Genomic DNA, 27,902 nt, shown 5'->3' with positions numbered 1-27,902 from the left:
AACAAGGTTGGTGGAGAGTGACAGTGTCAGGGCCCAGCTACAGCAGGGTCATCTTTTGGAGTCTAATTCACCTTCCTCTATCTCTCTCCCTTTTTTTTTTTTTTTTTTGATTTTAAGTTTCGCTTTTTAAAGAAAAATGTTAGTTCAGTTCCAAGTCACGTGGGTACCAGGCAGAGGCGAGGGGGCGTCAGCCCAGGGAAGGAACGGGCTCCTGCAGGGACTGCTCCGACTCCTGATGGGTGTTGGGGCCGGGGGGTCCCTGTCAAGGCTGCCTTGGGTTTTGACAACCCAAGAGGCAGTCAGGACAGAAATGCTGGGGAGTCCCCAGGACCATCCAAATCCCACATGACAGTAGAAATCTTGCTTTTGACCTGAGAATGGCCCCGCTCCGGCCACCCTTTGGAGCCTGCCAGACACTGGCTACTGTTCCGAGTGAGCTGGCTGGGTAACCCGGGCTGCTGCAGGCCTGGAAGCCCGGCCTTCACTGAGGAGGCCGGGGCCTCCATCTGGGGGTGGTGGGGCAGCCGCCAGGCCTGCACAGGGGGCCGTGGCCTCCGTCGTCTTCCCCTCCATCAGGCCGCACCCCTGAAGTGGCAGCACGGAGAGCTGGGTCTCCTCAAACGGGGCGGGGGCTGCAGGATCCTGCTGGGGAAAGAGCCTGTCACACAGGCGTCAGCTTGAGGGCCAGGGCACCAGGCTCCAACTCAACCCCACTTGGGGCTTAGGGTCTTCAGGTCTCCCTGCCTGACTCAGGGGCACAGAGAGAAGACCTGCGGCTTGATTAAGGCCAATGATCGAGGCCCGTGGCCAAGGTGAAGAGGGGCAGGATCGGAAGGTGGCGGTGTCAGAGCCTGAGGCGGGGGTTTGTTTAAGACATGGGCACTCACTGTGGGTCTGGGATCCGGCTGCCCTGCTGCCCCGGCCGGGGGGAACAGCTGCTCCAGCTCCTTCATATCCACACGTTTCTCGTCTTGGCCCAGCTGGCCCCGCTCTCCCCGTCTCGCCCCATTTAGGGCCAGAATGCCAGGGTCCCTCTGGCTCCGGGGACCCTGTGGAGGGGACAGCTGGTTTTCCACATCCTTACACAAGAGGACCCTAAGGGTGAGCCAAGAGTTGGGGGAAGGGAGAGAGAAAAGAGACAGAGGCAGTGAGCCCACACTCACCTTCTCTAGGCCTAGTCCCCCACACACCAGCCCAGCCCCTCTCCCTGGCCCAGGACGCACCTGCCCCTTTGGCCGAACAGGAGGAAGAGGACACAGAAGATGATGCAAGTGACCCCAATGTGGATGCCGATGACGATGCCTGTGGTGGACGTCTGGTTGGCGGCCTCCTCCTTCCGGCAGTCACATGGTGGGCTCAAGGCTGGGGACAGGGACGGGTTGGAGGCTTTGGCTGTCCAGGTCTGAAGCATTCCCAAACACTCAGCCTCTTCCTTCAGCTGCTCCCACTCCCAAGTGGGAGTGGGAACACCCTTTGACTTTGCCTACAGGACTCCGGCCCAATCTTTTTGGTTCTTTTTACCAGATACTAGGAATAGCATGGACCATTTCATCCTTGCCATAGCTTTGTAAAGTAGGTACTATTATCCCTGTATTATAGAGAAAACTGGGATCAGAGAGGTTAAGTAACTTGACCAAGGTCACACAGCCAGCATGTGCATGGCCAAGCTTCAAACTGTGGTCTAAGCCTGTGTTTTCAAGCGTGGCACATGCTATCTCACCCCATCACTTTCCCTGCTTCCCACCCACTCAGCCCCACACTCCATCCCCAGCCCTCACCTGTCCTCTCAGATGCTCCCCTCAAAGACACAAAGCGGACTGTGGCATTGCCATCTCCATGCTGGTTGTAGGCGAGCAGCTTCACCTCGTACACTGTAGTGGGGTCTGGAGGAAGGCAGGGCGGATGAGCAACTGCCCCTGCCCCACCACGTGCTCTGTCCTAGCCAGGAAAGGGAGGTGACCCCTGTACGCCACCTCCTGGCCCTCAGCGCAGCACCCTGCCCAGCCCCCTAGGCCCTGGGCTGTGCCTGCCTCACCGAGCTGGCTGAGGTTGTAGGAGGAGACGGTTCCAGGCAGCAGGATGGGGCCGGTGAAGGAGGTCTTGCTTGCTGGGCGGTAAAACAGCTTGAAGCCGCCCTCGTGCTGGGCCAGCCGGGGCCAAGGCTCCCACAGCAGCTGCAAGGAGGAGCTGCCCAGGACTCGCACTGACAGTGGGGGTGGGGCAGGGGCTGCAGGTAGAGAAGGAGGCCATGATGTGAGGATCCAGTGGAAGCTCTATCTTTCTACTTTCCACCTGTGACCCCGACCCCCAAAAGCCTGACAGCCCTCTGGCCTCTGGCCAAGGGCATGTGCTTATGAAAGCAGCACCTTCCTATGAATTAGAAAAAGAAGCCCTTTCCTCCAAGTAGACTCAGCTCTGACAGCCTCAGGGCTGGGCACCCTGCACAGCGCACAACCTGAACAAGTGTGTATGGTGGTTCTGCTCTGATACCCTGAGTGCCTGTGGTTTTGTGCTCCACACCCAGGCCTCACCTTCACCCAGAGTGCTGGCTAGGGTGGGCACAGAGGCTGAGCTGGCCCCCCTTGGTGTGTAGGCCTTGATGTAGAAACTGTAGGCTGTGGAGGGCTCCAGGTCGCTGACCAGGTGCTGAAAGGTGCTCTTGCTGACTGCTTCCTGATACTCCAGCTCCGGTGGGTCTGGAGAGGCACAGGGTGGGCAGGGGAGTGTAAAGGACTGGGGGAGTCCTGCCAGCATTGGTGAAATGAGGGCAGCCAGGGTGCCCAGGGGGGACAGCGGGGAGAAGGAAAGGGAGGCATCGGGTCAGGACGTGCAGGATTGGAAGGAATGAGAAATAGTGAATTAGAGGAAGGAGCAACAGAGCTGGCCACGCGCACCAGCAGCCTTCCTGATGTGCAGGACGTAGCCGATGATCTCCTTGGTGTTGGCCAGCGGCTCACTCCAGGACACACGCACCTCAGTGGAAGACACAGAGACTGCCCGCACATCGCGGGGAGGCCCGGGGAGCCCCTCAGCCCACAGTACGGTCAGCCTGGCACTGGCCTGTGATGAGCCCGCACTGTTCTCAGCCACACACTGGTAAATGGCTTCATCTTCAGGACCGATTCCAGAAATGGTCAGTGTGCTGCAGGGGAGAGAGACAGCCTCAGGTTCCCTCCTCCCTAGAGGTTGACCAAATCTCCCCATTTGAGAGATGGAGAAACGAGTCTTTCCAGGAGACAAATGACTTGTGTGAGGTCTCCCAGCAAGTTGGTGGTGGAACTGGGACTCCAACCCAATCTCCAGACTCCCAATTCTGTGCTGTTCCGTGGCAGGAGGTGCACAGTCTACTCAGGCCACTCACTCCAGGCCCCCCTTTCCCTGCTCTCCCCTGGTCCTCACGCCAGCACACACCACACACATACCTGTTGTTATTCTTGAGCCTGACGTGGCCTCCTGGCCCCAGCACCTGTCCATTTTTCAGCCACGTGACATGAGGCGGTGGCTCACCCTGGGCTTGGCAGGTGAACATGGCTGTGGTCCCAGCTGGCCTGGAGATGGACTGGGGATGCTGCACAAACTCAGCTGGGGCTGCGAGTAGAGTCAGGAGGGTGGGGGCGCAGACAGACACAGCTGTGAGTGATGGCATGAGGAAGGGAACAGGGGATGCGACTGGAGATACACAGGTGAGAGGTAGGTTCCAAACACACATCTGCCCCCTGGAGACTCCTCCAGGTGGGGCCCAGCCTCTACTCCCGCCCAGCTCAGGAGATTGCCCACTTCCCTCCGCCCCAGGGAGACCCGAGAGGACTCCTTTTTAATGACTGTTTAAAAGACTGACATTTGTATCCGAAAGCAATCAAGCTGAGCTCCCTGTTCAGGAAATTGTTAAATAAATAAATGTGCTAATAGGTTTGGCTGCACCTCCAGAAAGCGGTAATGATCGGGAGATGGATGAGCCTCAGTACCAGGGGCCCCCTCGCCCCCACATTCAATTCTGCTCTCCTCCAATCCCAGGCCTCAAGCCTCTATTAAAACCGGCAGATGAAATGCTCCATCACTTTCATTTGGACAGATTAACGGCACATGGAATGCTAAACAAACGGGCATTTAAGTTCCTAATTCTCCCACTTCCCACCCTTTCCCCCGGTCTCCGGTAGGGAACAACCACAGGAAAACCCTAAAAACGTTCATCCAAGCCCAGTGCATGGGGACAGTTAAGCCCCAAGGCCAGAGGCCGATGGAAGGACCAGGTTAGCGGCAGGGCCCCGCCCGGCGGGAGGGGAGGCAGCTCTGCGTGCGCAGTGAGGCTGCCGGCGACAGCGTGAAAATGACAAGCAGGCCCGGAGCGCACAGGCAGGCAGGTGTGAGCGTGGACGTGCCACACGTGTGAATGAAAACAGCACGTGGGAAGACACGTGTGAGCGACACAGGTGGGGACACCAGCTGAGATGAGAAAGTGGAAATGACTCCCCGGGTGGAGGGGTGTTGACGGCCCCCGGAGGGCACGCAGGGGCCGGTGCATGACCAAGACCATCCACCCATTCCCAACGCAAGCATTCCTTGGGGAAAATGCACCGCCTTTGGCCTGGCCTGGGGACGGGTGAGGGGCGAGGGGCGGGGCGAGGGTGAGTCCAAGAGACTGGGGTGGGACAGGGCCCTGGGGTTGTGCCTGGGCTGGGAGGAAGGGACTGTGCGGAGATCCCTGCCCTGGCTGATCCATACCTTGCACCACCAGCCGGCCCTGTGCCGTTCTCCTCACCCGGGTGCCAGGTCTGTTGGCTGCACAGACATAGACGCCAGAGTGCTGGACTGTCACGTCTGAGATGATGAGGTTTCCCGTGCCCAGCACCTGGATGCCCTCCACCCCGATAGGGCGACCATCTGCGGAGGATGGCGGGGGGTGATGGGTGAGGGTCAGATATAGAAGAAGGAAAGTAAAGGAAACTTCCAGATGGCTTGCCCTTCCTCCTGTCTTCCAGGGAGCCCCAGTCTTTGACTCTGCCCCTTCCCTCCTAGGCACCTTAACATGGAAGAGGCAGCAGAGAGCAGCACAGAACCCTCGCATCTAGCAGCGGAGACCCTATCCTGACCCTAGCATCACCACTGACTCACGGGCTACCTGCAAGGCCCTTCCCTTCTGTTTCACAATCTGTAAAGGAGTCTGTGTTAGACTGACGTTTCCCAGCCTGGTTTGTCTCACTGGATCCATGGTCAAATATCCATTCTATGCCTGGATGGTAAGTCACATTACAGTGCCCCTGTGACCTGGTACGGGGGGGACCTGGTTAACTTTGTTTCCCCAACTTGTTAGACCAGCAGGCCATTCCTTCCCGCTTGACAGATCATGCTTTGGGAAATATTGGACCAGATGGTCCCTGGAGTGCCTAGAGGTTCCTCCTAATGGTGAGGCCACCCTTTCCAGCCTCTCCCAGGGACCCGAGCCCTTCCCCCACCCCCACCAGGATCAGATTAGCACAGTCAGAATACAAGGAGACAGCTCCCCATTCAGGCCCTGAAGTGGTGAAATCTACTCCATTATCCTGCCTGCTGCCCCCTCCCTCCCCATCACTCAGCTGCTACAATGTGGCACAGTCTCCCTGTGAATGCGGCCCCACCCCACCCCCTCCAGAGTTTCCTTCCCGAGTGACCTTTCTGCTCAGACAATGTGGACCCATCTGCACCCTTTCATTTCTCTTTCAGCTGCCTGGGGATTTAGGCTGGGGGACTTAGGGGGCCAGGCTAGAGATTGGGGGGGGCCAGAGTGAGGGTCTGACAACTGGCTGGGATTTTTAGGGGCTTGGGACTGCACAGCTGAGGAACACGGCCAGGGTATAGAGGGCAGGAGTTAGCAGGAGGGGACAGATTCTGGGGTGCTGAGGGCTACTGAAGGGTGCTGGGGTCCCCGAGGCCAGGGTGAGGGGAGGACTGCCGGGACTGGACAGGGTAACCCAGGGAGCTGAGCCATCCTTGCAGGGGGGAGAATGGGGTGGGCTGGCGGGCCTCCCTGGTCCTTCCAGGAGAGGGAAACTTACCCTCTTCCCAGGTCACAGGGATAGAATGGACCACCACAGAGAACAAACAGGATTCCAAATTCCCCTGGAGCTGGGTGAGGAGTCTGAGACCGGCCCTCCCAGGGGGTGGGACAGGCTGGGAGGGGCAGGGGCTGTGGGGATGAGGCTCACCCAGGCGGCTCCAGGACACAATGGGGCGCGGGTTGCCTGTGGCGACACACTCAAGCACCGCGGTCTGGTGCACTGTCAGGGTGAGGTTCTCAGGCCCCACGAGGATGGCCGGCTCCTTGTAGGCCCCAGAGCCCGAGCCTGGGAGGAAGACGCCACATGTCCTCACTTCAACTGGGGACTTTCCCGCTTCCTCACCCCACCCACAGCCCAGGACACAGCGGGTGGGAAACAAACACCAGCCCAGAAACCAGGTCCTGTGGGCAGAGAGATACCAGGGGACCAGGACATTTCCAGACATCCGTCCCTCTGCTGCTGGCCCTGCAGGGCTGCCAGCAATGGGGAAGTCCTGGAGATCAGCATAGGATGCGATTCCCAGGGGGAGATGAGCCAGAGATCCAGCCTTAGATTCCTGTGCACCCTCACGCCAGGCAGCACAGAGCCCGGCACTCTGCACGCACGTGGCTGAGAAGGCTGCAGAGGCCAGCTGAAGGGAGTTGATCTAAGGGTAGGGAGGAGGAGGAGGCCGGGTGGGGAGGTTGGGGGAAAGGGCTGAAGGACCCTCACCTGACACAGTGAGCCTGGCCCCGTGGCTGATCCGGATATTGGCGATGTTTGAGGCCACACAGTGGAAGATGCCACTGTCCTCAGCTCGAAGTCCTGTGATCTGCAGGACCCCCTTGGGCAGCAATGTGTACCTGTTGAGGGGAGGGACATAGTTGGCCACCAGCACAGCCATTGACATAATCAGCCACAAAGACTCTGGGCATCCAAGACACAGCCCAGGACCCAAGCACTGCACCGTCCCAACATCATCAGACACACACTGGGACTTTCGAAGGTGGACACACCCTCAATTCCAGCCTTGACAACGATCGCACACATCCTCAGACACATCCATGAGCCTACAATCTGGGCCCAGCAAGTCATGTGGATACCCCGTCTAAACTGCAGCTGCAGAAACACCACTGTCTCAGGCACCTGTGGGCACCAACTGCAGCTCCCACAGCCGCGGGCCGTCCTTCTCTAAGGCCAGAGTCACTGGCCATCTCTTTGTCCTCCCTCTGTCTTTCCCACACGTGGCTCACCTCTCATTGTCCGTGTCAATTGGGACTCTGTTCTTCTCCCAAGTGATCAGGGGTTTGGGAAGCCCATGGATTTGGCACTGGAAGCGGGCCACACCACCCTCCTCACCCACGGTGGCCTGGGGATGCACGTGGAAGTCCGACATGGCTGGGGGAAGAGAAGTGTATGAGTGCAGTGCGCTGCTGAGGGCAGAGGGGAGGGGAGAATGGGCTGCAGTGGCATCACAGGCACGGAGACCTAGAGCCCACTCCATCAAGGGGCAGGAGTTTTCCTGCGAGGGCAATAGCTTGGGGGACCCATCAGCACTTACCCCAGCCTCCAATAGCTAGGAAACATCTCCCCTAAGAGGTGGTATAGGCTGGGCAGGGATACTTTGTAAAAAGTCTGGACAAACTTCTGGATAACAAACCTCTAATGAGGAAATCCTGGGCTGTTGGGACTTCCCTTGGAGGCCTTGGTCCCCAAAACTGACCCATGAAGGCCAATCAGACAAAGCCCTGCTCCCGAGCCCCACACCCCACTTTTTCAGCAGCTTTCAGATTTGTTTTTGTAAATTCTCCCTAAGGCAGGCAAGGGCTCAGATCCTCAGTGCTTCACATTTTATAGAATTGGAAGCTGAGGCTCAGAGAAGGGAAGCAATTAGTCCTGTGTTGCCCAGCAGGGACACTGGTCATCAGGCCCTGGTTACCAGGGCCCAGGAGCTTTTTTTTTGGTCCCTCCTCCTCCTACTCCTCCCACTCCCAGTTCATCTGCAGTCTCTCGATGCACCCCAAGAGGGTGTTGCATCCATCCAAGGTGACAAGCCTCTCAGAAGACTGTCAGACCTACCAATCTACATTTCAATGTGTCATAAATATTCAGGGACCCCTCCCCACCTTTCGGGGATCTGAACTAACTGCTTGAACTCTGGTCTGCAGAGATCATCAGTGCAGAGGGGCTGTGGTGCACCCTCCCCTCCCAGTTACAGGCTGGTTAAGTGTTCCTGCCCACCCCCGTTTCCACCCATGCCCAAACCCCACCCTGTAATGCCTGGGGAAGGAGCCCCTCCCACTCGGGTTCCCAGCTTCAGCACCAGGGCTGCGATTTCATTAAAATCCACTTTGCTTCAAGTGCGGGAAGGCGGTACACCATCTGTCCAGGCAGGCAGCCCCTCGTCTCAGGCACTCCATCAACTGGGACAGTCACTCCCCTCCCAGAGGAAGCCCTCCCCCACAGCAGCAGGGACACTGGAGCTCGTCCTGGCTCCTGCTCCTGGCTCCCTGGTGTGGGCAGGCCACCCTCCCCGTGGCCCCCATGCCCCATCTCAGGCCCCCTCAATCCACCAGCCTGATCTGGCGTCCAGGGCGGCCCAAAAGGCGAGCCTTTGTGCCCTTCCACCCAGAGTCTCTAGGGGCTGGCTCCTTTGTGGCGTGTTCTCCATCTCATTTGCATGTGGTTCATTAAATATAAACATGCATAAAAATCCCCGCCCTGCCTCCTCGTCTTTGAGGGCCTCCTGGGAGTGTGGCTGATGGGTGTGTGTGCCTCTTTGTACATGTGTGCGGGGCTGTGTCTCCGTGTATGTGGTCTGAGTGTCTGCGTCTGGATGGGAATCCGTCCACTGCTGTGGCGGGTGTGTACCTCTGGTTCTGTGCAGGTAATCAATCACACACGTCCCCACGTAGGTACAGCCCTTATAAACAGTAACTTGGGGCCCTGGGGGTGGGAGTTGGGGGCAAATTTCCCAGCTGGTGCTCCCATCAGGCTTGGTGAGAGGATCCCCAGGGAGCACTGGGAGGTGGGCCTTCCCGGCCTCAGGCCAAAGGCTGTGTTTGGCCAAGGGAGGTAAGCCCAGGGGCTTGGGGGAGGGGGCCGAGGTGCTGCTGGAGCCCCTCTACTGCCTCTAGCCCTCCACCTCCAGGAAGGCAACTGGATGCCATGAGCCCAGGGAGTGGAGAGGGCACCCAGGCTTCCGGGTCAGTTGTCTACGTCCCCCAGGCCCTGCTCCTTCGAAGATGGGGAGCTGCCAGCCTCCTCTTCACTCCAGCTGGAGAGGAGCTCGCAGTCCCCCAAGGACCTGGGGTGGGGACTAATGGCTCTGCTGACTACAGATGCCTCCTCATTAAGGAACGAATCCTTTTGTGCTTGTAGCCCCATTCTGGGCTCCCTGGAGGCGCCCAGTGCTAGGAGCTGGCCTGAGGAAATATACAAGGCAAAGGGCTGCTTCTTATCAGGGCGCTGGGGATGGAGAAAGTCTGGCTTCCACTGCCTGGCTCCTTCCTCCTCCCCCCAGCACTAAGCAGCCACAGCACAGTTGGACATGGCGCTAGAGCTGGAAGGGTCACAGGTATGGAGCCAGTCTGATAGCCGTCACTGTGCATAGTGCGACTGACTCCTAAGGGTTCCCTGGGGACCCCTGGATGCAGTTAAGTCCACCTCCTGCTCACATTTCCCTTCCATCAGAGCAGCACCTTGCTGTACCTCTCGATCAGCTTTACTTGGTTACAGTTCTGCTAAACATTTAATTTGAAGGGTAGCTTTGCCTTTAAGAGTAACTGAAAACCATGAATCTGAAGCTAATCTCTTTATTTTAGGAAAGGGCAACTGAGGCCTAGGCTCTCTGCTGGGATGTCCCTTAGTTCTCCAGCAAGTTTCTCACTCTCCAAGGCCAGGTAACCGCAGAGTGGACTGCATGTTGGACTAGCTTCTTCTCATGGTGTGGAGGAAAGGTAATGAGCTCTAGGGAGGGCTCTTCACCCCCACCCCTGGGAGCCCAGCTGGCTGCACAGGTGTGGTCCAGGAAGGGCAGGTGCAAGAGGAGGGTGTGGTCCTCTTCATCTGAGGCTCCTCCTTCCCTCCCTTCCTTATACCCTCTCTCAACTCGTTGGTCAGTCCTGCATATTCCTTAGGCATCCCAAGATTTCTGTGAGACCCTGGGCAGGCAGCATCCTCTCAGCCACAAATGAAGGGAGTGGATGAGCCGCTCTTCAGGGCCCCTCCGGCCCTGCCTCCCCATCTGTCTTCATGAACAGGATCCACAATCTCTGGGCCAGCAAACTCAGCTTAGCTGGAGTCTCCTAAAATCTTCCACGCACATCTGGTTCATAAGCAAGAGTATTTTTTCTTTTTTTGAGACAGGATCTCACACTGTCCCCCAAGCTGATGTGCAGTGGTATGATCCTAGCTCACTGCAGCCTTGACCTCCCAGGCTCAGGTGATCCTCCCACCTCAGCCTCCTGAGGAGCTGGGACCACAAGCGCGCACCACCAGGCCCAGCTAATTTTTTAATTTCTTTTTTCTTTTTCTTTTTGAGATGGAATCTTGATCTGTCACCCAGGCTGGAGCGCAATGGCATGATCTCGGCTCACCACAACCTCCGCCTCCCAGGCTCAAGCAACTCTTCTGCCTCAGCCTCCCGAGTAGCTGGTACTACAGATGCACGCCACCATGCCCAGCTAATTTTTGTATTTTTAGTAGAGATGGGCTTTCACCATGTTAGTCAGGCTGGTCTCAAACTGCTGACCTCGTGATCCGCCCGCCTTGGCCTCCCAAAGTGCTGGGATTCCAGGCGTGAGCTACTGCGCCTGGCCAATTTTTGTATTTCTTATAGAGACAGGGTCTCCCTATGTTGCCTGGACTGGCACAGCATTTTTTTCTTTAGGAAGTTTGAGGAAAAGGGATGTTGGGGCCACTTCGGCCCCCTCTAGTTTCTCAGGGTGGAACATGTTTGATTCACAAGTGTGTTTATGCCCTGGCTTGTGCCAGCAGGCCACAGAGCCGGGTGGACTGTCCCTCATTATGTCTCTCTAGGGACGGGGTCCCTGGGCAAACACGAGGAAGTGGGGCTGAGGGCTGGACTTCAGGGCACCCTGAGATCTGAACAAGTCACCCTGCAGGCCACTGTGTTGCTGATGACAGTACAGACCAGCTAGTGTGTTAGCATTGAGTATTTATGTCTGGTGTTGGTGGTATTGTGTCTGTGGCTGGTGCACGTGACAGTGGTGCTGTAACTTTGGCTCTTGATGCTTTACACTCTTGCGGATATCTGTTGGCCTGGCAGGGACAGTTTTCGGTCCCTCACTTCAAGCTGGGTGATGGGAAGGGGGTGATGGGCAATGGTCTTCCAGGCGTGAAGGCCAGAGAAAGCAACATGGAGGACAAAGTCCTGCTTGGCAGTAGGTGGGGAGAAAGGAAGAAGGCACCTTTGTTCACAGCGATCTGGGAAGGAATCTCCCAGCATCGCCCTGCCCCCACCAGAGGTGCGACCAGGCTGAGGGGAGAGACAGAGGGCAGAGAGTGAGCTTAGCAATTCATAGGCTGGAAGGGAACAGAAACAGGCAGGAAACAGTTCTTGGACACCTCTATAAATCACCCAAGGAGAGGGGCCTCCTGAGAGCCAGATCTAGGGCCGCTCAGGGAGGGGAGGGGGACTCTCTTCCTGGTCCAGGACCTCTGGCGAGGTCAGGCCTGGATCTGATTAGACAGGCTCCAGGGGGAGGTGGGGGGCAGCAAAGGGTCGAGGTAGAGTGCTGGGAAGGAAGCTCAGGCCCCCCACCCTTTGGCCATAGCCAGACTCCTATCCGGTGTGTGATGGTAAAAAGATCTGGGGGCATGTTTGGATGGAGAGTTCAAAACATAACCTTTGCAAAAGCGAGGGGCCCTGGGGCTCTGAGATGCCGGCTGTCCCCACCTCATACAGCCATTCAAGAGGGGCAGTTGTGAACCACAGACTCTTCTGAAGGCCACCGAGGCCCATTCCCTCCTTGTATCTATCCCTGCCAAAGACCAGGGACACACAGCCTTCTGGATGTCCAGCCCCTCCTCAGGCAGCTGGGATGATTATCATGTTTTTGCTTACTCCAGACACATGCCTGAATCCCATACACTTCTACCCACTGCCCCCAAGTTTTCCCTTTAGAACCATATTTTCTTTTTCTCTTTCTTTTTTTTTGTTTTTTTTTTTGAGATAGAGACTTACTCTATCACCCAGGCTGTAGTGCAGTGGTGCGATCTCAGCTCACTGCAACCTCTGCCTCCTGGGTTCAAGCAATTCTCCTGCCTCAGCCTCCCAAGTAGCTGGGACTACAGGCACGCACCATCATGCCCAGCTAATTTTTGTAATTTTAGTAGAGACAGTGTTTTGCCATGTTGGCCAGGCTGGTCTCAAACTCCTGACCTCAAGTGATCCACCTGCCTCAGCCTCCCAAAGTGCCAAGATTACAGGCATGAGCCACCACGCCCGGCCTACATTTTCCAATATAGTGGCCAGCTATTAAGCACTTGAAATGTGGCCAGTCCAAACTGAGATGGGCTGTAAGTATTGAATACACATTGGATTGTGAAGACCTAGTATTAAAAAGAGAGAGAGAGAAAAGACCCTAATCTTAGGGAAATGCAAATCAAAACTACAATGGGATGTGTACTATCAAAAATACAGAAAATAGCAACTGTTGATGAGGATGTGGAGAAATCAAAACCCTTGTGCACTGTTGGTGGGGATGTAAAACGGTGCTGCTGCTGTGGAACACAGTATGATAACTCCTCAAAAAATTAAAAATAGAATTAGCATGTGATCCAGCAATCCCACTTCTGGGTATATACCCAAAAGAACTGAAAGCAGGGTCTCAAAGAGATATTTGATAATGTCTATAGCAGCATTATTCACAATAGCTAAAAGGTGAAAGAAACTTGTGTCTATTGACAGATGGATAAACAAGATATGCTATATCCATAGAGTGGAATGTTATTCAGCCTTGAAAAGGAGGAAATCCTGACACATGCTACAGCACAGATGAACCTTGAGGACACTATGCTAGGTGAGATAAGCCAGTCACAAAAAGACACTGTGGAATTCTACATATATGAGGTACCTAGAGCAGTCAAATTCATAGCCCACAGGGCCTTACATCATCAGAAGACTTTGAGTAAGTTTCAATCATCAACCACCCCACGTCTGTGGTAGCTACAAGCCACATGTGGCCATTGATTTATTTTTTGAGACAGGGTCTTGCTCTGTCACCCAGGCTGGAGTATAGTGGCATGATCTCAGCTCTCCGCAACCTCCGCCTCCCAGGTTCAAGCAATTCTCATGCCTCAGCCTCCCAAGTAGCTGGGGTTACAGGCACCTGCCACCACGCTTGGATAATTTTTTGTATTTTTAGTAGAGACGGAGTTTTGCCCTGTTGGCCAGGCTGGTCTTGAACTCCTGGCCTCAAGTGATCCTCCCAGCTGGGCCTCCCAAAGTGTTGGGATTAACAGGCATGAGCCACCATGCCCAGCCTCACATGTGGCCCTTTAAATTAGAATTACAGCCAGGCACGGTGGCTCATGCCTGTAATCCCAGCACTTTGGGAGGCCGAGGCAGGTGGATCACATGAGGTCGGGAGTTCAAGACCAGCCTGACCAACATGGAGAAACCTTGTCTCTACTGAAAATACAAAATTAGCCGGGCGTGGTGGCACATGCCTGTAATCCCAGCTACTTGGGAGGCTAAGGCAGGAGAATCGCTTGAACCCAGGAGATGGAGGTTGGGGTGAGCCGAGATGGCGCCATTGCACTCCAGCCTGGGCAACAAGAGCGAAACTCCGTTTCAAAAAAAAAAAAAAAAAATTAGAATTACATACAATTAAAAGATTTAGTTCCTTCCTCTCACTAGCTTCATTTCAAGTGCTCAGCAGACACAAGTGGTTACTGACTACACTATGAGTCAGTACCAATAGAAGAACTTCAGTCATCACAGAGAAGTCTATCGGATAGTGCTGGTCCAGACCTGAAGCAAGGCCGTGGACTCCCCTACCTCCTCTGCTGCCTTCTCTCCTGCTCATGGTCTCTCTGGCCGTCCCAACAAAGAGCATCCCTCCTCTCAATCCTCATCACTGGCCAGCCTTGCCCTTGCCTGCACTCTCCCCTCTTGGCCACATGGACTCAGAGACTGATGACGAGGCCCATATCGGATCCCACGCTAGGGCTGTCACGCTGCAGGGCAGGGAAGGCCTCACATGGAAAGATTTCTGTTCCCAGTGGGGAAATACTTGCTAAAACTTTGTTTGCTTTTATGTTTTTTTTTTTTTTTTTTTGAGACAGGGTCTTGCTCTGTTGCCCGGGTTCACCTCGACCTCTTGGGCTCAGAACTGTTTGAGGTAGTGGTATAGGGAGGAGATTAATGGTAAAGGTTCTGGAATCATACAGCACTGAGTTCAAATCTCAGCACCACCATTATGGGCTGTGGGATCTTGGGCAAGTGATAGAATCTCTGGAAATCTCTATCGTCTCACTTATGAACAGGGATGATCACAGCTCACGTCACTAGAGCCACTGCAATAGGGGGATTCAATGAGCTATGTTCGTAAACTGCTTAGCGCAGGCCTTGGCAGAGAGCAAATACTTGCTATCTGTTCTTGAGGGAAGATGGTATAATCTTGAGTTAAAAGGGAACTGAGAGGTTGTGGAAGAGCAGGGCGGGGGGTCAGGAAGAAATGGTGGTGTCTCTCTTCTCCAAGGGGCAGCCTCTTTCCTCAGAGGGGATGAGGCTCAGGGAGTGCATGGTGGAGCTCAAGCTGTCTGGAGAAGGGAGTAAAAACTGAATTTGCAAGGCCCGAATGGTGTGGGGGGAGGACATGGGGCGGGGGCAGCGAGCAGCAGGGTATAAACCACAGCCTCTTCTACCTTACTTCTGCCTGGGGGCTTCACAGGGGTCCCAATAGACAAGCTGTCAGTTGGAAGAGGCCACTGGGTAATTGAGGCCTTGATTTCTCTAGTAAAATGTTTATGAAGCCTATAAACCCAGCCCTTTATTGGCCAGGCTCATTCCGGGGGTTGGATGTGGCTCTCTGAGGTATAGTTAAAACACCTGCTGAACTCAGGCGCCCGATGGCTACTCTGGCCTCCACGTGGACCCACCGGAGCCACCAGGAAGACTGCTAGTGGGGCACAGCTGGCACAAGATGGCCCCTGGAGGGCAAGGAGGCCAGCCATGTCAAATGCTCTTTAAACTCCTCAAGGCACCTGCAAATGTCCCATCTCTAAAAGTCTATGAGGAGAAAGGTGGTGGAGAGAACCCTGAATCTGGGAGAGGCTGGCCACTTGCTCAGGGTCCCTGGTGGGGTAGTGGTCTTGTCATCAGGGTTCTCTGGCCCAGGCTCACCCTTCCCAACACTCTGTCCCATGTACCCATCATCCGGGTCCCCACTTAGCCCCTGACTTTGGCTCTGCTAGAGAAGAACCCCCACACTAACTGGCTGTGATCATCTGGGGTCGGGGAAGCATGACTTACTTCCCTGGGCTTCCAAAGGAGCGTCTGAGAGTTGAATGAAGGCTCTGAACCCAAAGAGTATGTTTTGAGAAGGGGTAAGGCTGTGTGGCATCTGGGTGTTGGAGTGGGTGGGAGTTCGTATGGGAAGATGGGTGTCTGGCATTTACAAATAGCCTCAGGGGACTCTGGTGGCTTTGCTGGGGGTGACTGACCCATCTGGGACTTTGCCTAGTGACCCTGCTCTGAGAGGCCTCTGGATGCCTCTGTCTGCCTTCCTGGCCTCCTCAAGTCCTTCACCACCTGCCTTGGGCCCCTGAACCCCAGCCCCTCCCTACTCTCTCCCTCACTACCACCAGCTCACCACTCCCCCGCACCCAATTCTAACACCAAAGGCAACTTTGTCTTTCAAGTCAGCAGCCATAAATCCACATCTCTCCCCTCTCACAGCCACCTCTGACAAACAGGGGCCTGGATGGGGGCAGTGGGAGGTTGGATTCCGCTTGGGAACATCTCAGCATCTAGCTGTTGGTCCCCTGGCTGGTGGACTGGGTGAAATGGACTGCAAGGCCAAAGGCGTGGCTGCAGGGGAGGCAAACAGGGCTCTCAGCAGCCTCTAGGCTAGACTTTTACAACCCAAGGGGAATAAAACCTCTTAAAGCCCTGCTTTTAATTACTCAGCCCCATACTTTGGAGGCTCCAGTTCTTCCTCCAGATCAAGCCATGAGCAACTCCTCCCTCAGTGAAGGGTGTGAAGTGTGCCTGGGGCTCTGTGCTGTGGGATGCAGGAAGGGCGCCTGCCTTAGCACAGGGACTGGGGGGGGGCCCTCCCTGCATTTCGTGGTAGCCTCTTACATTCAGGGAGGAGGGAAAGGGAGAAAAGCATCTCTTGCTCCATGTGACCACCCCACCAACCCCACGGCCAGGTTTTCAAAAGCAGTCCCAGTTTCAAGTATTTGGCCCTGTTTTCATCCTACGTATCAGGCAATGAGTCAGGACATGTCCTGGTTTTTGGTTTGGGAAATATAGTCATCTGTCCTATTTACACAGCAGACCCACTGAGTCAACTGTAAGCATTCATTCAAGAGATACTTACTGAATGCTAATGTCTCAGACAGGACATTCTGACACCCCAGGAGCAAACTCTCTCCATCCCACAAATCCGTCCTTAGATGTGCACACCCAAGCTCCTAAGAAATAGAAGGATGATGGCCAGGTGCAGTGGCTCATGCCTGTAATCCCCAGAACTTTGGGAGGCTGAGGTGGGCAGATCGCTTGAGCCCAGGAGTTTGAGACCAGCTTGGGCAACATGATGAAACCCCGTCTCTACAAAAAATACACAAATTAGCCGGGCATGGTGGCCTGTGCCTGTAGTCCCAGCTACTCAGGAGGCCAAGGCAGAAGAATCACTTGAGTCCAATAGGTTGAGGCTGCAGTGAGCCATGACTGTGCCACTGCACTCTAGCCCAGGTAACAGAGTGAGACCCTGTCACACACACACACACACACACACGCACACAGACACACACAAAAATAAAAAATAAATAAGAAAAGAAAGAAAAGAAAAGAAAAAAGAAACATCAAAAGGATGAAAGCACCAGAGCCAGGATCCTAGGTCATTGTCACAGTAATATGGTTCTGAAAAACAAAGACCTGCAAAGGCCATCAATGGGCAAAGGTTAGATATTACTTCCATCTGTATAACTCTGAGAGGTAGGGATTACTAGCCCTTCTAAGGCTCAGACAGGTTAGGTAACTTGCCCATGGTCACACAGCCAGTCAGTGGTGTTAAGGCAAACATTTGGACTTACAGTGGTCTGACTCAAAATCCAAGGCTCTTTACCTTCATCACAAAGCTGTCCTCAGTGGAGAAATATATATTCAAATGACCCTTAAACGTGACTGATGAGGCCTAGACTCACCCAGAAAAACATAGAGGCACACAACATGCTAGACCCTTACTGCCACCCTTCCTACTGACACTCAGAGTCACCCATGACACAGCAGGCTTCACTTCAACTCCCCCAGGGTTTGGTGGTAGGTTTTATAGAGAGTAATTAATGCAAATAAGCACCATGATAAGGTGGTATTATCACCCCCACTAATGGGCACTGTGCCCCCACATGGCTCCTAATTTCTATTGATACAGGCAAATAAACAACCAAGATGGCTCTTCCTTGAGCAATTCCAACTCTGCCCTCCAGCAGATCTGAGCTGTGAAGTCTTGAGAGGGTGGGCCTGCAGGTCTATGCCTGTAGTCTAGCCCATTGGGTTGTATAAAATAGAGGACTGATTTATTTTCCTATTTTGGGGGCTTGGGGGGAAGCACTGTGAAATGCTAGTGGCATCCATGGAGTAAAAGGGTGGCCACGAGACTCAGCTCTTTTTTTTTTTGAGATAGAGTCTCGCTCTGTCACTCAAGCTGGAGTGCAATGGCGTGATCTCAGCTCACTGCAGCCTTCACCTCCCAGGATTAAGTGATTCTCCTATCTCAGCCTCCCGAGTAGCTGGGATTAATAGGTGCCCGCCATAATGCCCGGCTAATTTTTTCGTATTTTTAGTAGAGCCAGGGTCTCACCATGTTGGCCAGGCTGGTCTTGAACTCCTGACCTCAGGTGATCCGCCTGCCTCGGCCTCCCAAAGTGCTGGGATTACAGGCGTGAGTCATCATGCCCCACCGAGACTCAGCTCTTTTAACAACTGGATATGTGATCTTGGTAAAGGCAAAGCCCCTCTTTGAGCCTCTTTTCCCTCCTCTGTAAAATAGGGAAATGTGAGTTGGACAACTCAGTGACTGGGTCTCATCCAGCTGCAACCTTTGAGGCACATCTGCTTCCAAATACCAGCCAATGGTGCAGGGTCAGGGGCTGGGAGATGACTTGGAATTCCTCTCTGCCTTGGACTTGAAAATGTCCAGGCCCAGCAGAGCCCCTCTCCACAGACTGTGCGGCTCTGCCGGTGTCAGGGTCACCAATCTTCCTTATGTAAACCTGCCCAGTCCCACAATATCCCTAACTTCCGTCGTTCTGGTCAGGACACCGGATCTCCCTCACCTCCCGGAAGGGTGTCTGGTTAGGGGGGCCCAGGCTGCAGCTATTAAGTAAATTGCTTTCACATGACCACAAGGACAACTCAACAAAAACAGATACTTCCCCGGAATTTCCAGAGCCATATATTAGGATTTGTAGGAACTAATATAGTTGGGGTTTAGGTAACAGAGAGGCAGGCTGAGATCAGCTCCTGTCTCTGTCAGATTCCCTCTGGGACCTTTCGTTTCCAACCTTGGTTTTCTCATCTGTAAAATGGGAGTGGGGCAGGACAGACAAATAATCTCTAAGGTCCATACTAACATTAAGATTCTAGGATAACACTGGGTAAAGTGACCCCTCTCCATCTGTCAGTGGCCTGTGAACCAGAGAAACTCCATCTTAAACAGGAGTTGGGTGAAATGAGGCTGAAATCTACTGGGCTGCATTCCAAGAAGGGTAAGGCATTCTAAGTCAAAGGATGAGATTTTGTCAGCACAAAATACAGGTCATAAACACCTTGCTGATAAAACAGGTGGCAGGCCGGGAGTGGTGGCTCACGCCTGTAATCCCAGCACTTTGGGAGGCCAAGGCAGGTGGATCACCTGAGGTCAGGAGTTCGAGACCAGCCTGACCAACATGGCAAAACCCTGTCCTTACTAAAAATATAAAAATTAGCCGGGCATGGTGGCGCATGCCTGTAATCCCAGCTACTTGGGAGGCTGAGACAAGGCAGGAGAATTGCTTGAACCTGGGAGGCGAAGGTTGCAGTGAACCGAGGTCACGCCATTGCACTCCAGCCTGGGCAACGAGCGAAATTTCGTCTCAAACAACAACAACAATAACAAAACAACAAAAACAAACAAACAAACAAAAAAACAAAAACAGGTTGCAGTAAAGGAGCCGGCCCAAGCCCACTAAAACCAAAATGGACACGAGAGTGACCTCTGGTCATCCTCACTGCTACACACTCCTACCAGCACCATGACAGTTTACAAATGCCATAGCAACGTCAGGAAGTTACTCTATATGGTCTAAAAAGGGGAGGCATGCATAATCCACCCCTTGTTTAGCATATCATCAAGAAATAACCATAAAAATGAGCAACCACCAGCCCTTGGGGCCACTCTGTCTATGCAGTAGCCATTCTTTTATTCCTTTACTTTTTTAATAAACTTGCTTTCACTGTGCACTTTGGACTCACCCTGAATCCTTTCTTGCGCGAGATCCAAGAACCCTCTCTCGGGGTCTGGATTGGGACCTCTGTCCTGTAACATATTTCTGGCAATCACAGAAGAACTATAGTGCAGAATTGCTGACCCAACGGCTACCTTTGGGTAAGTGTTGGGGTCCTGTAACATATTTCTGGCAAACAATGGAAGGGATGATACCGAGGAGACACCCCAACCCAAAGGAAATAGACTGCAGTGCTGACTGGAAGACTTTGGGTAAGTGATGCGGTACCCAGGTAAAGAATGGGATTGGGTTAGTGGCCCAACTTCAGGGAGTTAGACTCTCTCCAAGACAGAGTGGGTTAAAGGCCCCTCTTAATAAAAGGCAAGGGCGCTTGACCGACCCCGGGTTAGAGGACCGACTTAGGAGGCTTAGAGTCCCTTCTAAGATTTTAGGCGGTTAGAGACCCCTCTCAGTAAAGTCCCTCTTGGCTAAGAACAGGTTATGGGATGTTAACTGCTATCTCTTTGGATTAAGCTGCTTTGCACTCTTTGCTGATGGCTGTGGGTGACAGGATTAGGCATGTACAGGATCTTGGGACATGGGGAGCTTTTTTCTCCCTAAAAAGGGAAACTCAAGAGCTGATAGCGTTGCTGGAAAAGATCCCTGCTCGACTGACAGCAGCCACCTGAACTTTTCAGTGTCGCTGCAATGGGTGGGTCTTTCTCTGGCCTCCCTGATCATTTCGCTTTCCCCACCCTGCCACAGGCAATGCTTTTCTTTCTCTCCTTTCTCTTTCTTATCTTTTCTATTACTCAGGACGACCATCTTGCCCAGAGACCATGTGTTGAAACTTCTAGTTGGAGGTTGGATTAAAGATGACAGGCCCATCTGGGGGCAAATTTAAGCCTTGACAGTTTGATATTGGGTGCTAAGCAGAGTAGCTAATGTCTATGTTTTGTTATCACATGTATTTTGCTCTGGCCAGAATGAAAAAAAATAATTTTCCTTCATAATGCGGCTTGGCCCCTGGGGTGATGGTGGCATAAGCCGGATCAGTAGGGCCACTCAGGGAAAGGGAACCCAGAAGCCTGACAAGCCGGCAAAAGGGAAATAATTCCTTACCAGTCAGATTTTGGGTTTCTCTCTCTCTGTGCAAACGGTTGAATGAATGGAAAAAACAATCTTTATCTCCTTTGTAAAGTTTTGATTAATGCAAAAAAGAATTCCAAGGCTAGTCTTAAGCTGGTGTATTTTGTGCTATGAATTCATTTTTCTGTGTCGAGGGGGTACTTCAGGATAAAACATGGGCTTAGAACACCTGTATGTCTGCTTTTCAAGATGACTCAGCAAGCTGGTCGGTCACAAACTTGGTTGCAGGTCCCTGAAACGAACAAAAGCTGGATGAAGTCTCCACCTTGCTTTATGTTCTTGGGAGCTTCACCTTTTAACCACGTGGCGGTACTTTCTTTTGGTCTCTGTCTTCAGGGAACAGGAATTTTAGGGTTCATGTCATTGTTAACTCAAAAAATCATATTAAATAGTTAAAAGCTTTTGCAAGCTCAAAATTAACTACTCTAGATTTCTTCTGAGAAAGAAAATAGAGATGGGCCCATCCTGTAGCTCAGTAGCTAAGGTTTTTGCACTTTCTTTTTTTTTTTTTTTTTTTTTTGAGACGGAGTCTCGCTCTGTCGCCCAGGCTGGAGTGCAGTGGCGCAATCTCGGCTCACTGCAAGCTCCGCCTCCCGGATTCACGCCATTCTCCTGCCTCAGCCTCTCCGAGTAGCTGGGACTACAGGCACCCGCCACCACGCCCGGCTAATTTTTTGTATTTTTAGTAGAGACGGGGTTTCACTGTGGTCTCGATCTCCTGACCTCGTGATCCGCCCGCCTCGGCCTCCCAAAGTGCTGGGATTACAAGCATGAGCCACCGCGCCCGGCCGGTTTTTGCACTTTCACAGTGGTGGTCTGGGTTCAGTTCCCCATCTAGGAAGTGAGTCATTTATGGTTTAAATATCTGTGTGACCTTGTCTATTCTCTTCTCTGTGTACTGTTTTAAATTTTCCTTTCTCTAAGCACCTATGTTACTTTTGGTAAAGATCAGAAGCTAGAAATATTGGCCGCTTGGCATGGCTAAAGTTGGGTAATAAAGAGATCTGAAAGGAAATAATCCTTTCAGATATTTCCTTCAGATAAATATATTTATTTATTTATTTAAATATTTTTTTGAGATGGAGTCTCGCTCTGTTGTCCAGTCTGGAGTGCAGTGGCTCAATCTTGGCTCACTGCAACCTCCACCTCCTAGGTTCAAGCTATTCTCCTGCTTCAGCCTCCTGAGTAGCTGGGACTACAGGCACCTGCCACCATGCCTGGCTAATTTTTGTATTTTTAGTAGAGATGGGGTTTCACCATATTGGCCAGGCTGGTCTCGGAACTCCTGACCTCAGCCTGCCTCAGCCTCCCAAGTGATCCACCTGCCTCAATCTCCCAAAGTGCTGGGATTATAGGCATAAGCCACCACGTCCAGCCTGAGACTTAGCTTTTTTTTTTTTTTTTTTGAGACAGAGTCTTGCTCTGTTGCCCAGGCTGGAGTGCAATGGCATGATCTCGGCTCACTGCAACCTCCGCCTCTCAGGTTCAAGCAATTCTCCTGCCTCAGCCTCCCGAATAGCTGGGATTACAGGTGTGTGCCACCAGGCCTGGCTAAGTTTTGTATTTTTAGTAGAGACAGGGTTTAACCGTGTTGCCCAGGCTGGTCTTGAACTCCTGACCTCAGGTGATCCGCCCACCTCAGCCTCCCAAAATGCTGGGATTACAGGCAAGAGCCATGGTACCCGGCCAAGAGTCAGCTCTTATCTGCACTTCTGCCTGGTGTGTCCTAGGCGAGGCTCTATACCTAGTGCATAATTAAAATCTCGAATTTACCAAGGTTTTCACCAAAAATAAAAGTTGCTAAGAGTTAACATTATAACATGTAATTGAAACTACTAAAGAAACAATTTCACATGCAAGGTGTGCAAAGAAAGTAAAATGTGTTTTGGTGAAAGATTCTAAGAAGTCATGAGAATGTGGATTTTTTTTCTGCCTAAAGTGTTAAAGGATTGTTTTAAGTAAGAAAAAAATCTAAAGTTTAAACAAGGTGTAGAAGGTTCATAAAAATTAATTGTAAGATATTCTGTGCGTGAACATATTGGCTAAAGTTAAAGTCATATTATTCAGTTTTTCCATAAATTAAACATTGGAATAGAAGCACAACAGGTTTTTCTTAGAGCACTAATCTGCTCTTTCACAAAAAAATGTAAAGAGTTATAAAAGGTTTATAAGAATCTTACCGGCTGGGTGCAGTGGCTCACATCTGTAATCTCAACACTTTGGGAGGCCGGGGTGGGCAGATCACAAGGTCAGGAGATCGAGACCATCCTGGCTAACATGGTGAAACCCCGTCTCTACTAAAAATACAAAAAATTAACTGGGTGTGGTGGCAGGCGCCTGTAGTCCCAGCTACTCAGGAGGCTGAGGCAGAAGAATGGTGTGAACCTGGGAGGTGGAGCTTGCAATGAGCCGAGATTGCACCACTGCACTCCAGCCTGGGCAACAGAGCGAGACTCCGTCTCAAATTAAAAAAAAAAAAAGGATCTTACTTTATGGTTAAACATTAACATTGGGTAAATATGTCTATAAAGTTTTATTAAAAATTGGGTTTAACATTAATAGTACATTAATGTAAAGGTGAAATTTGGCTTATTTGGTACAAAAATCATACAGGAAGCATTGTCTTATAAGTACTGCACGCTAACCGATTGCGCCACTGGAGCCACTACAGGAAGCATTGTCAAATGTGAAATGGTGTTTTGCTTTCTTTGGACTGTATTTGCATAAATGTGTTATTGGTATATGGTCCAAAGTTATGGGAAACTCCTATAATTTTAATATAACTTGGTGTATGTTATTAATAATTATAATTGTTATGTAACATTTTGTGTGCCACAGAAGTAACCAAATTTCCTTATCAATTGTGGCTTTAATAGTGGCTGTCCTAAGACTTTTTATCATCCAGGCAATTGTTGTCTTGTTTTAATCCTCTTTAAAAGGTGGTTTATAATCAACTATAAAACTCTAGCAGTTGTTCTTAAATGCAGATTTCTAATAACCTTGGAAATTGTAACACTAGAAAAGAAGAAACAACTTGCAGAACTCTCATGAAGAGCTGGAAACTTCACGAATATCAGATAGAATAGGAGTCAACTGAATTAACTGAACCAATAGAAAACTCAAGTAATCTTTTTAACTTTGCTTAAAACGTTGCTGATCCTTTGCTTTGTTTTTCAGAGTCAAGGAAATTTTTTTTGCACTATTTGCAACTTGTAGCAATTGAGTAAAGTATACTACTGTGAACAAAATTTGGAACATATTTGTTTCTTTCTACCTGATTTCTCCAGAATTTGGAAACTAGTTGTGAGTATTCTTAACTTATGGCAATGTAATTATTTGCATATAAGAATCTGTTTTCTTTTGTAACAGGACTCAGTTGGAGAAACTGATTATTTTACCAAGGCTTTGACTGGAATGATGTGCTTTCCTTTAAAGAATCAAACTTGACTTGCAGAGCTAATAAAAGCCCTTTGGGGAACTCATCTCGTACCTTGCCTACACAGTCCCTGTACAGGGTTTCTGACCTATGACAAGTAAAGAATGTCACTTTCTCACAGGTCCAGGAGCCCCAAGTTATCTTGGGACCTCAAAAAGAGAGGAATTTACCCAGTTCATAGGTATCTGAGGGTACAAGCCCATGGCAGGGCTCGGCTTTAAAAAAGTCTCATCTAAGGTTCCTTCTATGGAAGAGATTTCCATCAAAGTCAATTTTAAAAGATCCTATGTGAAAAATAATTATTATTGCTGTACTGTATACAAATAATCAGGCCAAGTATAATAAAGCATATCAGTCTTACCATGATTTGTCTTTAGTAAAAATGGGAAACTGGACAGAGAAATATTATGATTCAAGAACTATGGTACACTTATTATTAAAGTCTAGTCTCATTAGTTGTTTTTAAGTTTGTTTCTGCAGTTTAGGCTAACTCTGTTTATTCCTGTGAACCAACAAGTAATTTCTGTCTGCTGTTCATAAGAAACAAGAGGGATGGGTAATGTAAAAATCTGGATCAGTATTCCAATTTTGGGCACACTACAATCAGCTAACAACCCCATATCAGCTTGGTTCCAACAGTTGCCCAGTTAATGGAAACCCTTCTAATTTAGTTTACTTGGAATAACTTTACTTATTTTGCTTTACTCTAGTGGAATATATTATGGAGTATCTTTGTAGGAATACAGGACAAGCTTACTTTTTTCTTTCTTCCTTCCTTCCTTCCTTCCTTCCTTCCTTCCTTCCTTCCTTCCTTCCTTCCTCCTTCCTTCCTTCCTTCCTTCCTTCCTTCCTTCCTTCCTTCCTTCCCCTCCCTCCCTCCCTCCTTCCTTCCTTTCTTTTTTTTATACAGAGTCTTGCTCTGTCCCCAAGCTGGAGTGCAGTGGCACAATCTTAGCTCACTGCAACCTCTGCCTCCCAGGTTCAAGCAATTCTCCTGCCTCAGACTCCAGTGTAGCTGGGACTACAGGCGCCCACCATCATGCCCGGCTAATTTTTTGTATTTTTAGTAGAGACGGGGTTTCACCGTGTTAGCCAGGATGGTCTCCATCTCCTGACCATGTGATCTGCCCACCTTGGCCTCCCAAAGTGCTGGGATTACAGCTGTGAGCCACCGTGCCCAGCCTCAGATGGGTAAAGCATTCTAAATCACAGGATAAGATAAGATAAAAAGGTCAGCACAAAACACAGGTCATAAAGACCTTGCTAATAAAACAGGTTGCAGTAAAGGAGCCGGCCCAAACTCACCAAAACCAAAATGGCCACGAGAGTGACCTCTGGTCATCCTCACTGCTACACTCCCACCAGCGCCATGACAGTTTACAAAGGCCATGGCAACATCAGGAAGTTACCCTATATAGCCTAAAAAGGGGAGACATGCATAATCCACCCCTTGTTTAGCATATCATCAAGAAATAACCATAAAAATGGGCAACCAGTAGCCCTCAGGGCCGCTCTATAGAGTAGCCATTCTTTTATTCCTTCACTTTTTGAGACAGAGCTTCACTCTTGTCACCCAGGCTGGAGTGCAGTGGCGCGATCTCAGTTCACTGCAACCTCCACCTCCCTGGTTCAAGTGATTCTCCTGTTTCAGCCTCCCAAGTAGCTGGGATTACAGGCGCACGCCACCACACCTGGCAAATTTTTGTATTTTGAGTAGAGATGGGGTTTCACCACGTTGGCCAGGCTGGTCTCAAACTCCTGACCTCAGGTGATCTGCCCACCTTGCCCTCCCAAAGTACTGGGATTATGGCCGTGAGCCACTGTACCTGGTCTTATTCCTTTATTTTCTTAATAAACTTTGCACTGCGGACTTACCCTGAATTTTTTCCTGAGTGAGATCGAAGAACCCTCTCTTGGGGTCTGGATCAGGATCCCTGTCCTGTAACACATCCATTAAAGGACACTCTCCTCTCATGCTATGTCACCTTGCAGACATTCACCCTTGTATTCTTTGCTTCCACTGCCCCCTCTGCCTGCAACTCTGTTGCCCCTTTCTCTACCACTGCCTCCATCTTCCACATCTGCCGAAGGAAGCAGATTTCATTCCTAACTCTAACATGATGCCTGCACGTCTCCTACCCCTTTTCAGACTGTATTAGAGTTGGCTGTTCATGAGTCTATCTACCTACCCATCGAAGACCTATGAGTCCCTTAAGGGCAGGGAACAGACACATTTATCTTTCTACCTCCAGCACCTAGAACAAATACTAGGTAAACACTAAGTCCTCATAAACTGTTCCCTGAATGCTGACTTAAAGGGTCATATGTTCTTGGGGATCACTCCTCATCTTGTCTTCCACGCAAGTCCCCAGCCTGCCACAATTCAATGGCTCTCCTCCAACAAGTTACTAGAATTCCTCTATTGAGTCTCAGCTTCTTCAATGAAAAAGAAGAATTAGGCTAGGCCCCTGGCTCTCAAACCTGGCTGCAGATCGTAATAACCTAGGGTGCTGCCTAACCATGCAGATTTCCGGACCCTGCTGCCAGAGCTTCAGATTCATTGGTCTGGTGTAGTGCTCAGGAATCGGTGTGTCTACTAAAGCTCTGGAAGTGACCCTAGGATTGGGACACCCTGGCCACGCAGGTTCTTGGGAATCCAGACCAAGGCAGAATCTCAGCCCAGCCCCACAACCCTGGCTCCCAGCCGGCTGCTCCGGGCAGCCTGATTCTGACTCCAACGCCAGGAGGTGAGGGCAGAGTGGGCAGCGGAGTGGGGCGGGTGGGGGAGCCTGGGGAAGCCTGGCCCCCGCGGGGCCCCAGTGCAGGCATTCAGCTGGCGGGCGGGGTCAGGCCCGAGCCTGGGTCCCCGAGATCCGCGGTGGCTGGGCGGCAGGAGTAAGTGGGACCATCTGCTCCACTCCTCGGAGGTCAGCGCTTTGTGTCAGGCTCCCATCCCCCCCGCTCTTCTCCCTCCTTCCCCGCTCTGCCCTTTGACTCCGGGCCTCAAAGGAGAAAAGCACTGGAGGTCCTGATGAAAGTGGGAGCGTGATGGGGAGCGACAACAGCCGCCGGAGCCCCGGCCCGAACGGCCCCAGGCTCCCCGGCCCAGGACGCGGCAGGGGCGGCGGGCGAGGGCGCGAGCCGGGAGGACGCGGCGGGCCCCTTCCCGGCGGCCGGGGCCGAGGCGGGGGCCGGTTCCCACAGCCGACCGGGCCGCGCGCCGCCTTTGAAGTGGCCGCAGCTGCGCCCCGGCCCGCGGCTAATCCCCGCCGACGCGGGCGTCCCGCCCCCACCCCGCATAGCAATAGTGTCCGAGCTGAATGGCGCTGGCTAATTACCTCGCTCGCACCACCGCGGGTGAATGAGAGAATCCGGCATTGTGCGCGGCGAATGGAGAAAATAAGACAGCCATTGTCCTCGCACGCCAAACGAGGGTTTGATGTCGCTGGGGCGAGCGAGGCACCATTTCCCGCCACCCCCTCCCCCAGAGCCTCGGATTCCCCAGCTGGGCCCGGCCCCGGCGCACTCGCGGCGGCGGAGGGAAACTAAGGAAGCGGTGCCTGTCTCCCCGAGGAAATAGGCCCTTCACCTTCCGTGGAAGCTGGGCGGACACGCGCGGCCCC

At 52.0% G+C, this 27,902-nt stretch overlaps 2 protein-coding genes across 2 annotated transcripts in view; both read right to left on the bottom strand.

The window, feature by feature from the left end:
- Positions 1-27,902, bottom strand: part of CILP (cartilage intermediate layer protein) — a 195,402-nt gene that overhangs the window by 136,747 nt on the left and 30,753 nt on the right. The window lies entirely within an intron of this gene.
- On the bottom strand, positions 87-27,884 carry IGDCC3 (immunoglobulin superfamily DCC subclass member 3). The gene is made up of 13 exons (XM_032175335.2): positions 27,618-27,884; positions 7,268-7,412; positions 6,747-6,877; positions 6,183-6,320; positions 4,723-4,881; positions 3,423-3,588; positions 2,895-3,142; positions 2,532-2,696; positions 2,036-2,227; positions 1,779-1,883; positions 1,224-1,362; positions 888-1,095; positions 87-642 (listed from the first exon to the last, which is right to left on the bottom strand). The coding sequence occupies exons 1-13, from the start codon at positions 27,655-27,657 to the stop codon at positions 421-423; spliced, it is 2,058 nt and encodes a 685-aa protein (XP_032031226.1). The 5' UTR covers positions 27,658-27,884; the 3' UTR covers positions 87-420.

This window comes from Hylobates moloch, unplaced genomic scaffold (assembly GCF_009828535.3).
Source record: "Hylobates moloch isolate HMO894 unplaced genomic scaffold, HMol_V3 SCAFFOLD_14, whole genome shotgun sequence".
Lineage (NCBI taxonomy): Eukaryota > Metazoa > Chordata > Mammalia > Primates > Hylobatidae > Hylobates > Hylobates moloch.
The sequence above is the reverse complement of the archived record's forward strand: the minus strand, read 5'-3'. Positions and strand labels throughout refer to the sequence as shown.